A 17476-nucleotide genomic window follows, 5' to 3' on the forward strand; every position below is an offset into this window, starting at 1 on the left:
TTTATAATCGAATAATTGCAAGCAGCAAAACTTTAGGTCCACCACTTGGCCCTTTCTGAACGGGCACATTTGCAACAAGAACCGCACTAGTCTAACTCTGAAGCAAGCGATCTGTCTGTCCGTATGTGTGAATATCCTTTACTCGAGAACCATTCATCCGATCTACTTCACACTCCGACCCAAGGACATGCATGTTCAATGTGGTGCAATTTGAACAAATGGTGGTGCTAAAACAATGCACCTTGCATATTGGTTGCGAGTCTCAGAAACAAAATTGAGCAACCATCATCAAATTTGTTACAGAACGTCTCTGGACTAAGCTGGAAAAACCTGTTATGCTCTGTTTGATGTTCCATACAGTTTTGCTACAGCTGGTCCTCAAATTTAGGCAAAACAAAGTCCTATCTCCTGGACACTTTGTCCTGCTGCAACCTTTAGGGTGAACATTGCTAATTAGGTGTCATTTGGCCAATAGGTGACGCTGTAGCAGCTTCATCTAACTATAAGGAAGGATTCACCTTTTTTGTCCCGCCTTTACGTCTTGTCTGACAGGTGTCTTCACGGAAAACATTGTTTCTTAACAAGCCTCATTTCTAACAGCAGCCAAATTAAAATGGAAGCATCAGTGTCAAAGATATTCTAACTTTTAGCATCAATCAATCTCCAAAAGACACATGATGCAACTTAATAGTGTCTAAAGAGGGCCTCCTAAATGCCCATTTCTTTCAAAGCTCCCTGCAGAGCAACAGAGGATATTATACAAGTGGTGCTCCTTGAGACGGATAAACTGACATTCATGAGAATGTATGTAAAATCCCCACACTCCACACAGGCTATGAATACTTGTTGTAAGACTCTAATGTACGCGCTTTGATAAAATCATAATTTGTTTAGTAATCTGGAAATAATTGAGTGAACACTCCACTAAAGCCTCCCATTAGTCATCAAATGTGGATGTTTTGAATGTTTCCATGTCTGAGGCTGTTTACAAAGCTTGTCCACCTGACCAAACTCAATCATGTTCAATCATTGGCATTTTTAAAGCTCATCTAATACTAAAGCATTAAAATAAATTACGATGGGAGCTGAGTTTGCATCGGTGTCAGCAGGTGAAAAATAATATTTCTAGGTAGTGACCCAGTTACCAGCTTGTCCGACTTCAGTAGCACATTTAGTGCATTTCTGTGTCCGCTCGTCTTATTAATATTAAATAATTAATGAAGGCACATGAATTTTACATCTTTTTTGTTCATTAGGTGCTGTGAGATACAAACTGGGGAGGAGGAGGCAGCGGTGTAGAGACCTTACAAGAAACCGTTCTCACAGACAAAGACGTTTACATTCTGCTCTGAGCAACCCCCCCCCCCCCCAAAAAAAAGCTCTCAAAATGATGTCACCCCGTTTCAAAGGATGCCCTGAGGGAGGTCACATGGGGTCAGCTCTCTGCAGCCAAAAAGCTTGGCAGGGATGGGATTTGGGATACGCCTGCCGCTTGTGCGATCCCATTTCCTGTCCTGGTAAGCCTGTCTCACAAGAGCCACGTCAGCTCACATCACATGCAAGTGCCTTCCCCTGCATTCACATCTGCTCTGTCTGTGTGTGTGTGTGTGTGTGTGGGTGTGTGTGTGTGGGTGTGTGTGTGTGTGTGTGTGTGTGTGTGGGTGTCGTATTTTTAAGGTTCAACTTAAAACGATTTAAACTTTTATTCTGCAGCTTTTGACTCACTATTAGAGTGGATATTCTATATGATTGTCATTTTACTTTTAAACAAATCTTTTGTGTATTTACTGTGTTGTTTGTGTGGTAATTGCTTTATTTTGATTGTACAGCAATTTGGACTTAAAACTCTTGTTTTAAATGGGCCAATGATTGACCAAACTGATTTGTCATGGCTAACCATATTGGACAACGTTTAGGCTCAAACTAGCTTCATGAGATCCCCCCCCCCCCCCCACCCCCCATCAGCCTCCCATGTGTCACCAGTCTCAGAACCAGCGGACTAATCGATTAAGCCACTAATCGTTTCATCTCTGCATAATATAATGTTGATGTCATCCAACTGAAGACTCAGGCAGGGAGAAAATAACGTGGACACATCTCAATGTAAATCACTCCGAACGCCCTTGAGGCTGATAGCTGCGTGTGCTAATTCAGATGTACCTCGTTTATTATGACTCTGCCCTCACTGTGCATTTTAAAATCCCCCCAATAATGAGTCCATCTAATTCAGCATCACATACACCATAAATCCTTACAAAATGATGAGGTAAAGTTATTCAGTCTTTGGACAGAAGCTCCTTCATATTGAGCGGTGGTGATGTGGTCTCTTTTAGAGCTCTGCTTGTGAAAATCCCCATGTAGGTAAGTGCTGCTAATTCAGCCTAACACGGTCTGACTCTGTGGCAGTGTTTGTAATTATGATTGTGTTTGCATCGTTAACCCAGTTGATGTTGTGAACATTCCTGTGTGATTATTTCAGCGCTCTAATACAACGGCGTCACATTCAGTACATCAGTCATGAGTCACACTCTCTGGAGCAGGTAAAGCTCAGGACGATAATAAATATTAATGATGACTCTGAGTGCCACTGAGTGCACGCACGATACCAAGACTCTGACATCACAATGTGGCAAAAAGCTTTGAAAAGTTCTACATTGTACAAAAATTACCAGCTATTCTAAAATATGGTTGTATTATAGTATTTCAACAATCATATGACACAACAACAATTTCCCAATGTTCAACTGTTTGACAATTTGCCCAAACTCTCCCTTTTAATCCTCATCACGCCCCCCTATCGTCACCCTCATGTCTCCTTTCACCCTCCTCCACAAACTCTCCTCCTTGCTGCTTCCTTAAAACCCCTCCTTTCTCCTCCCTCAGCTCCCACCTTCTCCTTATCTCTAGCACCGTCTGTGCAGAAGTGGGTCACAGACTACAGCTGTGCTAAAAGCCCGGTCTGGGTAGAGGAGCTTCCCTAAATAAAACACCACCCAATCAGCAGTCTCATCATACGTACATACATGCATATAAACCGAACAAAGATGGAGAGGAGAGGGGAAGGAGTTCATGAGGGAGAGATGATGTATATGCAGTGTGATTTGTTTAGTGGGTTTCTGGCCTCGTTGACTCTGTGTAGACAGAAAGCCATTTCCACTTGCATGTATTATGTAGTACATACATATATTATACATCCAAGCTTGCACTCAGATGTTTCGATGGAAGTACTATGAGTTGGAAAGAACTATGAGGTTTTCCATGTGATCTAACACATAGGTTTATTAAACTTAAGAGAATAATGCATAATTACTCTGAATTCTGTTTTGCCAACATTTTGTTGCTATAGCGACAACTGTGGGCGCAGCTCCGCAGCTAGCAGTATAGCTGACGGTTCCATTAAATGATCAAATTATTACTTTAAAGGTGATGCTGTTTTCAGACCATTTTAGGTTTTTTAAAGGGTGTATATTGCCTTGATTTTCAGACCTAGAGTGGATGACATCATCACTAGTGTAGAGCACGTGTAAAAAATATTTTAAACCCAATGCCACAATTTTGACTCTCCATATATGTTTGGTGTAGCTAATCTTGTGCTGGTCACAGACATGTAACCATGGAAACCAACACACGTACACATTTGGTCATAGCAGCCTGAAAGTGAGAGGTAATCCCACCACCTGCTCCATTGGCCCCCCATGTTAAATCAGAAATGGACCAAACCCTCCCAGTTCTCCAACCTGCGCTCAAGATCGATCGATCACTCACTCACTCACTCACACTCTCACACACTCTCACACACTCTCTCACACACACACACACACACACACACACACACACACACACACACACACACACACAGTTATTATACAATAAATTCCCTTTGGATATCAAACGGTTTTAAAGTTCTTAAAATACTGCATGAAAAGAGATCAATGTAAAATATTGAAGACGGTAATTGTGTTTAAAATCAATAACTGCTTCAGTAAAGCTCTTATTAGCTCGTTTTAGTGCAAAACAAAGGGTATTCCACTCCTGACGTTTTGATATGACCATTACATGGAGCAGTCTTCATTTTGAGGCAATAGTGACACCATGTGGAAAGGATGTGCTATTCCACTGCAAATGAGGCACCATGTGTTGAACAGACCAAGAGAAAAATATCAGGGCACCCGAGGGAGCTGGACGGAGATAATTGGATCTGATGGCCAGGTAAAACAGAGTCTGTGGAGAGCAAGTGAAATACTGTTAATCCATGGATAAAGAAGAAGCTTGAAAGCAGACAGTTCCATTTGGACCAGAAGTATTATAACACATTAACACACTACCCATAATTCCTGTAAAAGTAATGACTTATAAGGAAATTGCTAAATGATCTTTAAATCTGTACAGAGGACAATTTCATGTTAAGAATCACTGACACTGCAAGCGGACACTTTCTGCAGTTTAATGAAGAAAAAGACATTTACAAATTATATTGTGGCTTCCGATATTTAATAAGATGGTGCAGATTGTCGTTGATTTCTTACTGAACTAAACATAAGCAGCAACATCTTACAACCTGATTATCTTATCAGGTTTTATTTTGGTGAATATGCAATAAACAGTGCCACATATATAGGTATTTTGTATTATTTTTATATATAATGTGGATAGCCGCATACAAACAAATTAATTTGAAATTGAAAATTTACAAAATCCATCGTCTTGTTATTGCTGAGCACATTTTTGCATTGCTAACCTATATATATTAGTCTTATAACAATAATGACTATCAAGCAAGGACCGCTCGAACACCTGCTGTCATTCTGAAAGCTTATATATTTATTCCTTGCACTTTGCTCTCGTACGTCCACGACTGCATCGCCGCCACATATTCATTCATGAAAGCGTTCTGTGTCAGTGGTGGAAAAGAACCAGTGCAATCCAATTAGCACAATTAAAGAGATGCCATGAGAAGAAACCAGGACTACCTGTAACAAGTTGAGGGATTAGAGACCTGCTGACCCCTGTGACCTGGGTGACAATAAGGAGGAGCTGTCCATGGTGCTGGAACCACAGCTGACAGTACACACTGCATTTTTCTTAGTGGATAAATTAAAATGTCAACAACCTCAGTATTTTCCAACATGGACATAGAAAATGATTTGCTGGTTTGAAAGAAATGTAACACACTTTCTGTTAAAGATCATTCAAAAACTATAGATGAAACGGTAGAGCTGGATTAAAGCATATGATGGTTTGTAATGAGAGTGTAGCTGTTTGTTGTGCGTTTGTGTGTGTAGTTTCAGGGTTGTCCGTAGTACTGACCTGGAGGGGAGATGGTGAGACAGAGACAGTTTCTCATCCTGCTTTTCACGTTGCAAATTGAGCTTTCAGTCTAAAAATGAAGGGACGGCCAACAGGAGAGCCGCAAGCCACAAACAGCCGTCTCACGCACTTGGGTGTGTTTTGAGTAAGACTGTGACGCCATTTACCCAGTGTATGATCATACTCATTTACAACACTAATAATAACAAAACGAATCATTTAAAATGACCTCCGCTAAGTGTATTCCACCGGATGTTTCCGACGGTGAGTAACCCGGTCCTGGTTGTTTTTCAGAGGCAGATTAAGTGATTTGTGGGCCCAAGCCAGACGCTGTCTTGCTTTACTTTTCACTCGTTCTCTAATTGGGGATTCTGGTATTGTAGGCTGCATGATTGAAGAAGTACTAAGAATGTTTCTAAAATAAAGTTCCAGTTTCATGATGAACACTGATGATGCTTGTTTTACCAGAGTGAAAGGTCCCATCAGACGCTCCTTCATGATACAGCACAATTTAATTAAATTATTCTGCAGACCCCGCTGTGAGAATCACTGTAGATTCATTATATAAACAATTACAAATAAATACTAAAGTATTTAATGACAATCTATGTTCTTGGCTGGGGAGTTCCTTTGAACCTTTCCGCTGCCGTATAATTGTCCTGTTCCGTCTCTTAATCAGATGTTCTCTTCTTCCCTGTGATCAGACGGGATCTTTGATTGATCTTCTTGCTCTACTCTCTTACCTCATCTAAGGGAGGTAAGAGTACAAAAAAGGAGTGGTTGATGATAGGCTACAGTGACTCATTTGGCAGCTTTTCTGGTGTCAATTACAGCCCATAACCAATGGAAAATCCAACTAGCTGCCAAACACCAGGTTTTCAACCTTCTAGTTCTCATCTTTAGCTGCTCCCGAGCACCTTGGACGTTACTGCCAAGACAGGGCCGTTTCTTTTGTTTAACAAAGCCGCTTTCAGAAAACAGTCGCTTCTTTCCCATAAACAACTCCATTCATTCATCATGGAAGAATAGCAAGGGTGATCTAATACAATTAAGAGTAAACAATCCTGCGCTGAAATAGATTGTCCTCTTGATCCTCTGCAGGCAAGGGCTAACTATTTTTAATCCCATTGACGTAGCAATAGACCAGGCTACTTAGAGGGATTAGACGAGGGGCCTGGGGAGGTTATAAATGTGTACAGGAAGGGATCGGGGAAGGAATCAGACACAAGACAACAGATCAAGCCCTGCGACGTGTCGGTGAGGTTAGAAAGATCCTGACACCTCCTGCCGAGGCTGAAGCAGACCCAACATCTAACCTCCCAAGACCAGCTCGTGGACTTTGCCTTCTGCCTCTGTACATCCGAGCAACAGCTACAGGCATGGAGCCTGTGGTCCAGACCGTGACTGCCCCTGCAGGCTTCGACAGAGAAACTTTCACCAGGAGAGCCCTGAGAACAACCTCTAGAGGAGCATCGTCTCATTTTGTGGGGAGCTCGATTGTGATCCTGTCCTCGTTTGCGGTCTCCACTTTAGCCATGAACTGTGGGAAGAGGATCCAAGAGTCCCGACACAAATCCAACGAGAACTAGCAATAGTGGACTGATGGACAATATCTTTTTATTTTTATTTATCCTTAGTTAAACTGGGCGAGTCAATGAAGTATTTATTTTTCTGATGGAATGGACACCCCTCGTTAGCCAGCTGCCTTTTGTGTTCCCGTAGAGCAACATGTGAAGTGTCAAGCATGATGTTTCCTGTGTGTTCCAAACCTGGAGAGTCTGAGGAGGATGAAGCTCTCAGAGGACGCGAGACAGATCAACAACAGGACACAGCTGTTTCTGAGGAGACGGACATTTTGCTATCATCCCAAGATCAATCAATGCAATGCCAGATGTGCTTTGTTGCGTTATACAGGTTAGACTGCGGTATTTAAAGAGGGGAAGATCATGCAATGACATCAAACCTCATGGTCCTTTTTACCTCATACTTGTAGTCTCAACATGTAAAACATAAAACTGAAAAGAATAGAAGATCCTCAAAAGGTTTTAGTGCTTAATGTCTGCTGCTGGTGCTTCAGTTATTCAAATGTTATATTTTTTTATTTTCTTGTGAGTGATATCAGTTTTGTAAAGAGAACAAAATGAAAGCTAAAATGAAGATGAAAAAAAAAACGTGTTTATTATTTAACCAACTTAACGATAATTTGTTACATTTTAGGGCACCCCCCCTCTGGATCAATTATTCAGTCGTGTCGGGTAATTTTTTTATGCCATTTCATGCTGAATTACTCATTTCCAAGACATATATGAGGACATCTCTGGTTAAAATAGAAGATTTAAAGTGGTGCTTTTGCATGATTCTTTGCATGGAAACTCATTTTTGCACATTTGTGGATTTCCGCAACTAATCAATTACTTATGAGAAATGGTTGACTAAGAATTGTATAGTTAGCTAAATAGTATGCATTTGTGAATTACACAATCAGACTTTACTCTACTTAGGCAAGACTAAAATACTGTATGGTTGTTTGTTTTTAGACTAAGTCCAACATTTGAGAACGTTCTATTCTTTTGTTAAACGAGAGAAGAAGAAAAAGTGCATGTTTGTTCTTCATTTTGTGCAACAAAACTCAGGCACCATAAGATACCCAGGAAAACAATCAATTATCAGTTATAATCCATAGTCTTTATGCATGACAACAGACCGTGATTTCAGTGTTAGTCTTAAAGGCTGTGCCGAGTGTTTTTTTTATTTTTTATTCTGCAGTTGTAATATTGTGGCTGAAATTTTGTGTTTGTCGATGGTCATGTTGGTACCCATAATGCTTCATGTTTGACCATTTTCTCAAACCCTGGTGTATCTTGTCACATCACCACCAGGGGGCAGCATTACCATTAAAGATTACAATACTTTCCAAACAATGTCTGTCAGTCACATGGATGGTTTAGAGGTTTGAAACAAGATATCTTATGAAGGCGAAACATGAGTTTTAAACCTTACCTTTATGTATAAAAAAACAGTTACAAACAGGACAAAGAAAGACATACATCTGTATCGGTGATACAAACATAAAATATCAACAATGTTTCATCAGAGTCCACATCTGTGCCGAAGCCTCACTATTTGGGCTGCACATAAAAATCTCACAAAGAGGTTATGATTAGCTGTGTGTGTGTGTGTGTGTGTGTGTGTGTCCCCACTATTGTGTTGTCCTCAGAGTGTGTCGAGGCTCATCAGCCTCCGCTCTGTGAAGAAGCGGTGTGTCTGGTGGGACGGGTTTTGGCCGTTACCTCCGGTTGATGCACTGAAGTAGGCCAACATGGACTTTTTGTTCTGCCGCTGGGCCGCCTTCTCCCCATCCTCATCATCATCCTCCCTGAGGACAGATTGAATAAAACAAGACTCATTTTTACACTGTGGTTAGCTCTTGTCTCCTTAAGTCAAAAGGATTTGCACAGACATTAAGCATGACAACACAAACACACACACACACACATACACACACACACACACACACACACACACACAGCACCACGAAGACATTTCCAAAAGCATTTTGTGTCAAGTTGTTTTTGGCTTCTGTGGACTTGGATAAGAGCTGGAAACTATTTTAATGCTTTAAGAAAATTATTTTATCTGAAGAGACGAGACGGTAATTTTCTCTGCACTGAATCGCAGATGGCACAGATCGTGAAAATCAAGTTTTACTGCTGGATTTCCATGGTATTATTTGAATCCCCAAATAAACCTCAGCTTTTATACTTCCAACAACTTCCCGGTTGTTCAAAATCAAGTTTGAAGGCTCTTTACCAGTGGACAGTCACACCCTTGCTGTCCATTAGGGTTTGGGCAGTGCTCCAGCTAAATCGAACAAACTGAGGGTAACCAAACACTGGGTCCAGGTACTTCAGCAACCACGCTTTAGTCTTGGGGTCTGAAAACGCAGGGGGGGGGGGGAACAAAACAGTTTATCTACATGCAGTTTCTACACACAGCGATAACTGTCTAAGCCTTATTTAGGTAACGTTAGCAGTGACAGAGAATAAAAAAAGTTGTTTATGATATGATTTCTGATACCATTGGGGTATCCGGAGCCATAGTCCGCATCCACTTCTCCCAGGTCCTCAGCAAAGTTCCAGCCCTTTACAACACGATCCCTGGCCACCTGAAAAACAGAAAACTATTGGCTAGATTTTGAACGACGCTTAAAATGTGGACACAGAGCTTTTCAGTAAGGGTTAGCTCTATAATCCTGAAATTTACTTTTACTGAAGTAATAAAGACAACTGTTGACTGAGATCCAGTCGGCTGTCGGCCTCACCTTCGCACAGATACTGGCTGCACTAACGATGGGGAAGAGGGAGTCAGCCTTTGGCCTCACGGTCACCTCTATACCTGGGAACAGCTTCGAAAGTTTCTCCTCATACTTCTCTGCTGGACCAACTGTGTCTACAAATACCTGCAAGCCGGGGAGGGGGGGGGGACAACGTCAGGATGAGTAAGACAGAAAAGAGCAAAAGAAACCAAAATATGAGAATATGCTGTGTTTTCAGAAGTCGATATTGAATCGGTTGCATGTATCCATGATTTTAAGTCAAAGCACTGTGCATTAAGAGCACCCTATTCACAGGGACAACGCCACAATAGCATTAGGTGTGCACCTTTATATTCACATGACTTGCATACCTCTTTGAGTTGTACTCCACTGTCCAACGCGTACTGGACTAGACCAATTGCTGTATCGTGTGAAAGGGCATTCAGGTTGTATTTTGTTCTAAGAAAAGCAGACATTAAGGGTGTGAATATGACACGCAGTGTGTGAAAAAGGCTCTGTGAGCATGACAGTGCATGTGTCACATACCTCTGTAACATGCTGGTGGAGATGGTGTTTGGTGAGAGAACCTGCAACGCCCAGCCTATATAAGATCCGGATTCATCCAGTTTTTGGAAAAGATTCTCTCGTTCTGTCTCTGATAGAGTCTTTGAATCTGATGAGGGAGAGACAAAATGCATAAAAATGATGTACTGCTTGATGCTTATTTGTGTTCTGATAGTATTTTTTAACTACTTAAAAATGTTCTCTGAAAGAAAGCAGTGAGGGTGAGTTAAAAGCCTCACGCCAAGAAAGACTGCATTCTTCTCAACTCTGTGGAGTCCTACAGCAACAAGATTACCTGCCACTTTCAAATCCTTCAGATTCTGCTTTTTGGAAACAGGGCAGAAACATATTCCATACACCATGGGCCCTGGATCACAAACACAAACACAGTAAGTATGGAAACCACAATACACTAGGCAGTGGGTGCTAAAACATACGTGAGCAATGCATTTAAACGATGAAACATATCCATCAGCACACCTAGCACGGGTCCCCTGCCTGCCTCGTCGATGCCCAGACAGCAGTCCTCAGTCCGGCAGACATCAGGGATCTGAGAGGCCAGTCGGCAGCTGGCCGAGTTGTCCGTTTCAAAGGGGCCGAGGTCCATGACAGCAGACTGTCATGAAGGACACAAACTAGATATTAGTTTCATCCTGTTCAAGTCTCACTCAGTGTACAACTCCACCTCCCTCCGACCTGCTGACCAATGACGACAGACACACACACAGAGGTGTTGGCTCGATTTAGTACTGTGTTGTTTATGCTGTAAACGGATTCAGACGTTAGCTATCTGCTAACTAACGTTACTCGAATAGAGCGTTTTTACCGGAATAAACACGTGTTTACAGTCCGAACGAGTAGTCCGGGCACTTGCGTGAAAACCTTAATGTAGCATGTATCATGATAAATCCCAACAAAGCTATGTCTTACCGATTTAAACGATGACGGCAGTCTTCACAACTTCGTGTTGTGTTTGGTTTGGTCTGCTGCCGTTTTGGCGCCGCTGGAGTGACGTCACACGCCTCTTCTTCACCGCCTTATTTTTCTGTCTGGCTTCTTCTTTGCGGGTTTTGTTTTTGGCGGATTGCAATGCCATCTTTATGGCGCATACCGCCACCTATCGTACAAGATGAATATATATATATATATATATATAGAGAGAGAGAGAGAGAGAGAGAGAGAGAGAGAGAGAGAGAGAGAGAGAGAGAGAGAGAGAGAGAGAGATAGATAGATAGATAGATAGATAGATAGATAGATAGATAGATAGATAGATAGATAGATACCGGTAGATAGATAGATAGATAGATAGATAGATAGATGAAAAATGGCTTCACCTCAAGGCCTTTGTACCTTTTCCTTTTACATTTGAGTTGATAGTGTGCTTGATAATGCGTTTTCCCAAGTAAATTTACAAATAATCAAATTACCGTCAGTCAAGGAGTGAACGAGGATCTGGGATTGTGCAGCTGGTCTTCCAGCCCTCAGAACAGATATTTACTTTGCTGCAACATAAGTATGTGGGAAGCTTTCGAATAGTTCTGCATCCTCTAACTTTATTTTTAGTGTAATCATTCATGTATTTTCCATTCTCTAACATTCTCCTCTTACTTCCGACCCTGTTTTGTTTTGTTCTTTCTGTGCTCACAACATGATTCTATCTCTGCTCGTCAATCACCTGATTGGTTGAATTAGTTCACAGAGTGTGAGCATTTTTAAATGTTTTAACCAAGTGTAGCTTGTCTAATTTATGGTTAAAAATATGTCCCTTGTATGAACTGCCTACCTTAACACGGATTTGAGCTCTCAACCCTCACTTCAGATCTTCTTTGTTTGTTTGTTTGTTTGTTTGTTTTGCAAAAGACCACTAAGTCGTCATTTTGTTTCACATCTACCTCGCACACAATCTCAACAACTACAGTGGAGTTGACATTTGGATTTTTGGATGCCCGCTGGCTGCCTTTAAACAGCAGCTGAGTGTGGAGGCAGGGAGGGAGCCTCAGGTGGAGAGGAGAGGGCAGAGTGAAAGGAAAGCCATGTACAAAAGTCCAAGTGTACGCTGGTTACTGAGCTGAAATTGGCCTTGCCTCTGGCTCTTTACACCCACCCCTTCTCTCTCTTTCTGTCCCTCTCCCTCGCTGAATGGCTCTCTTTGTCTTCCTCAGTAACACGCAGTCCCCAGCCGATTAAATGTGGGGAATTAGTAGTCAATTTTAGCCTACCGCACACACAAAAACACTAAACAGCTTAGGTTTGGTGGGGCACTGATTGTGTTGTTATTACAGTTCACACGTCAGCAGCGTGTTTTTAATTATTTATTTTTTTCCGACCTTCATTTCCTAACTGCTTCACTTGTTACACCTGAACAGGACAAAACAACATTCTTACACAAGAACTTTCTTCTTTTTTTTATAAATAAATTGATTTAATAGATGACAACAATAAAATTTCAACATTGCTTTTCTCGTATGGAAGCAAAAATACTCAAGTGAATGTATAGCAAACACTTTACAAAACTATCCAGAATTATACAAAATGGAAGAAGCAAAGGTGTGACACACAATGCATTATTACCGACATAAAAAATAAAGAACTACATGGTAAGAGGGTCAGTATAAAATGATAAAGTACGCATCACGTAATAGAGGTGAAGCCTGTGGTAACAACCATTATTCACATTGCTGAAGAGGCGGAGGGTGATTTGCGCACGATATGAGAAAAAAACAAACTGTGAAGTTGAAAACATGCTTTTGGCCTACATGCAGTGCAGAGCAGTTGTACATGTGATTCTAATCCTTAAGTAGGACCCAAAGCTGGCCAATTATCTGAAGAGATTTGGTTGAGACTTTGTACTTATAGATTTTAACTCACTTATTGGAAAGAAAAAAACATCAGATGCAAATCAGTGAAATGTCCGGCACTCAAAAAGCAAAAAAAAAGAAGGAAGAAGCAGATGTTTACTGCTCTGAAATGTTGAATACCTTCAGCATTATTTGGTCGGGCATCCAGTATCGTATTTCTCCTTTGCTATTGGCACAAAATGAATCAAGTTGAGGTAAGTGTCCAAGACTGAGCGTTAAGCTGAAATACATCTCTTTCCCTCTCTTTTTCCTATTTTTCCCCTTAAATGCTTTATTTTTCAGTTCAGTGAAGTCAATGCAATGAAAGGACAGAAGCGCAGAGTGTGCTATGTACAAAGAAAAAAAAACAAACAAGGTTGCAACTATCCTTTTCTGGCCACGAAAACAAAACAAAAACTCCAGGGAACGTCTTATTGAAAACAAAACATGCTTTTTCCCAAAGCAGTGGTGCAGATGTATTAGTGTAATAATCAAATCAGTCACAATAAAGTTACACCCTAGGATATCAACAACGACAATAAACTTACTACTCATATAAAATAACACAATAACATCAAAACATCTGCTTTAGTTTGGTTAATAAAATCTGATTATGTCAGTCGAAAACCCGTCGTTTTCTGGGTCAAATCCGAGTCACAATGCAACGTCTGTTCGCCCTCAGTGTCTCACTCGTCTACCTCTCGTATGCAAACTTGCTGTACATCCCAACTTAAAAAAATTCACGATGGCACACATTTGTTAAGGTTTATTTCATTTTTGATTGGCAGTTGAACCTCACACTTTAGATTGTGTGAGTTTGTGGCTGTTGTTATCTTTTTTGTATTATTTTTAAATGTGTAAGGCCCCGTGGATGCGTCTTGCAATACATTGGCTAAAAAAAAAAGAAGTAAAAACCTCTAATATAACATCAATATGGCACGGGCGTGACACACACATACACACACACACACACACACACACACACACACACATACACACACACACACATACACACACATACACGGTCACACGCTCACTTATTTGCACACCCACAGACACACAGATCCACTCACACGCTTCCCATATTTCCCTCTGCTCAGCTGGTCTCCCTCAAGGTCTTGTGAGTGTGGTGTAAACAGGCTGCTCCCAGTGCGTGGGGCTGTGAGAGGGGGCCACGCTGGAGGGGTCTCCTATGGTAGTGTACAGAGGCCTCTGTGTAGGGCCCATGTAGGAGAAGGCTGAGTACAGCCCTGGGGCCTGGCTGGAGTGGGCATAGTACGCCCCGGGGGCCTGGTGCTCTCCATACTCGAACTGAGCCCTGGAGGCCAGCGAGGGGAATGCGGAGCCATAATGAGGGAGGCTGAGCGGGGTGTAGGTGACATGAGTGCCTGAGGAGGGAGAGGACGAGGCCTCGGCGTAGTGGCTCCCGGCCACAGTCTCGCTCTTGATCTGGGCCTTGGAGGGGTCAGAGGAAGATGGAGAGGCTTGCTGCTGCTGCTGTTTGGAGAGCCACGCGGAGTGCCCGCTGGCGGCGGCCAGGGCGTAGGCGTAGGACGAGGCCGAGGATCCGGCTGAAGGGGCCCCGGTTCCACTCTGCGGGTGGCCATTTGGAGGGAGGTACTGGTCGAACTCGTTGACGTCAAACGGCTCAATGTTGGACATCACCTCGTGGCTGATCTCGCCGATGTCCATGGTGCCAAAGTCGATGTGGGGTTTAGCGCTCGACGAGGATGGACCGCCGGATGCCCCTTCAGCTCCCACCCCGAGGGCTCCCCTGGACCCCCCTGATCCTCCGGCCGCTCCTGCTCCCCCCTCCCTCTTGGCATCTGACAGTTTCCCAGACTGCAGCTCTGTCTTTGGGGTGGTGGGGGGCGTGGGTGGGCTGTGACCCTGACCTATAGAGGAAAGAGGAGGGACAACATGGTCAGGTGAACTTTGACATCAGGTACAACAAAGTGGTTAAATGTAGATTTAAATCTAATGAGTTGGGTTTTTGAATGTTCGCCTCTCTTTGACCAAATGTGTGAAGCCGTAAATTACGATGACTGTGTGCTCCATACCAGCAGGATGGTGGTGGTGATGGTGGTGGTGGTGCAGGTCACCCAGGGGAGACCCAGCCCCGCCGTTGTGCTCCAGATGCAGGGTCTTGTAGTGTGACTGGGAGTGGCTGGCCTCCCCTTCCCCCTGGCTGTCTGACTCACTAGCAGCAGCTAGTTTGCCGTTTTTGCGCCTCCGGGGCTGGTACTTGTACTCCGGGTAGTCCTTCTTGTGCTGTTTCCTCAGCCTCTCCGCCTCCTCGATGAATGGCCTCTTGTCGCTCTCGTTCAGCAGCCTGGGGAGGGGGGGAGGAGGGGGGGAGGAAAAACAAGAAGCAATTTTAGTCACTTCTGAATTTATGTGAAAGTAATGTCTTCTATGTCTAAAATTATAAATAATGTCACAATCAAGCTGCTGCGCAGAGGATAAGGAGGGTAAAACTCGCCCTTTACGCTCGTATTTATTGGGCTACACGTTAAATGATATAAACTACGACACAACTAAAAGCAACATGTAGATTTCTGTTTCTATGTGTTTTCTTTGTTTACAACCATCAGTTTGTAATTTGCCTACTTTCGACATTTGCGTTGAGCAGCTCTGCCCCCACTCCCCCTTTACGCACAGGCGACACAGGAAACGCGCCACTGTATGGCCGCACTGTTCCGGAACAATCGCACCCATACAAACCTCCACAGTTTGCCCAGGGTCTTGCTGAGCTCCGCGTTGTGCAGGTGGGGATACTGGTCGGCCAGTTTCCTCCTCGCCGCTTGCGCCCACACCATGAAGGCGTTCATGGGCCTCTTCACGTGGGGCTTGGCTTTGCTTCCGTTGTTAACGCGCACCGGCATCGGCACAAGTGTCCAGTCATATCCGTCCAGCACCTGACTGACCGCCTCCCTGATGCCGATCGGGAAGCGATCGTCCTCTATCTCCGATTTGGTGGGGTCGCGTCCGTCCTCCTCGCTGCCATCCCCGACGCACAGCGAGCTCAGCTGCTGCGGCGGCCCGCCCAGAGGTGAATCCTGGCGCGGTGGCGCTCCGTGCTGAGACGGTGACAGTGAGTGACCATCGTCTGACCCACCGGGACTCAGCTCCGCCTCGGACAGGCTGTGCTCCTCGCCGGACATTTTCTTTCAAACTTTCAACGACTAACGAGACAATCCCAAAGAAAAAAGAAGATCTACAGAGAGAGTCCAAGCTATTTGGTGGAACTGATGCGTTGTGACTGAATAAGACGTCTGGAGTCTACGACGATCCCAGTTATTGCTGGCGCTTCTCAGGCAAAACCATACTGCTGCGTTCAAGTGCCTCCGCCGTCGTCCCAGTAAAAGCAGTTACACCTTAAAAATAAATCACATGACGTTTAATTGAAACAATTCAGTATTCATTATTAAGTCCACAAATAAAATAAAAAAAAATAGAAAATAAGATTTTAAGATTCCGTGTGAATCAAGTGCACGCCGTGGTTTACTTGAATTGAGGTAAACAGGTGAAGAGAGTTATGTGAACTTTCGGAGCCGCTATAACAAATAACAGCCCAATAATGATGTTATTTAGACGAAAGAACCGCATCCAGAAATATGAAATATATTAATTTCCATCGAAGCCGAATCAAGGCTAAATATCATCCAGTAAAACAGAAAACAAAACGACTGGCACGTAGCCTGGACGCCGATACGAAATATTCCCTTTTATCAATATAAATTTAGTGTTAAAAAATTACATAACTTACCAATTTAGATGTCCAGTGGTTCAACATGGGAGTGTGTGTGGCTGACTGTAGAGCCGATGAATGGCTGCTCTGTGTGGCGACACCGGAGCTTAAAGAGCGCCTTGTGAGGAGGACTGGGAGAAAAAAAAGTGATTGAAAGTGGAAAACATTCCCAGAGAGGCAGCATTCCAACACACAGTCGGCCCCGCCCCCTCCGGGCAACGCACCGCGCTCCGATTGGCCCTCTAATTATCCCGCCGCTCTCCGATTGGACGGGAGCAACACACTCGTTAATGCCCCGTCTGTCCATCACTGCAGCATTTCCAGCAGAGAAGAGGTGAGAGTTTTACATCGGAGTGGCTTAAATGACTGTACAGTGCGCCCATTTAGAGGCAGGAGAAGGCCAGCTTTGTTGGACGTGTTGACATGTTATATCAAACAAATAAACAATCATGGGGAGAGTTATTGCCTCGTGTGGTCGAGTTCCTAAAAAAATAAATAAATAAATAAATAAAAAAAAGTTCTGCTCTGATCCAGTTTGATATAGAAAAAAGCTTCGTTCTTTGAGTTATAATCTTTATAATTTAAATAAAAACGCTAGTTAAGTCAATTAATGGCTGTACCTTTTTTTAAATAGAGCCAAATAAGTAATTCAACAAGTAAATGAATAAATAATCAGGTATGTAGGAAAGGATATTTGGATCA

The 17476-nt window shown here is 43.1% G+C and overlaps 2 protein-coding genes across 2 annotated transcripts; both read right to left on the reverse strand.

Moving 5' to 3' along the window:
* Positions 1 to 8290: 8290 nt before the first annotated feature.
* Positions 8291 to 11232, reverse strand: rnaseh2a (ribonuclease H2, subunit A). Its single transcript, XM_084005120.1, has 9 exons — positions 11117 to 11232; positions 10667 to 10802; positions 10482 to 10553; positions 10169 to 10295; positions 9994 to 10081; positions 9629 to 9766; positions 9385 to 9472; positions 9118 to 9241; positions 8291 to 8683 (listed from the first exon to the last, which is right to left on the reverse strand). Exons 2-9 carry the CDS (start codon positions 10791 to 10793, stop codon positions 8521 to 8523), a joined length of 927 nt encoding a protein of 308 aa, XP_083861246.1. The 5' UTR covers positions 10794 to 10802; positions 11117 to 11232; the 3' UTR covers positions 8291 to 8520.
* Positions 11233 to 12596: 1364 nt separating this feature from the next.
* LOC311011140 (transcription factor Sox-10-like) lies at positions 12597 to 16930 on the reverse strand. Its single transcript, XM_084005903.1, has 4 exons — positions 16793 to 16930; positions 15748 to 16400; positions 15084 to 15355; positions 12597 to 14918 (listed from the first exon to the last, which is right to left on the reverse strand). The coding sequence occupies exons 2-4, from the start codon at positions 16185 to 16187 to the stop codon at positions 14134 to 14136; spliced, it is 1497 nt and encodes a 498-aa protein (XP_083862029.1). The 5' UTR covers positions 16188 to 16400; positions 16793 to 16930; the 3' UTR covers positions 12597 to 14133.
* Between the last annotated feature and the right edge of the window lie 546 nt (positions 16931 to 17476).

The sequence above is a fragment of the Eutrigla gurnardus genome (assembly GCF_963514095.1).
Source record: "Eutrigla gurnardus genome assembly, chromosome: 3".
NCBI classification, from domain to species: domain Eukaryota; kingdom Metazoa; phylum Chordata; class Actinopteri; order Perciformes; family Triglidae; genus Eutrigla; species Eutrigla gurnardus.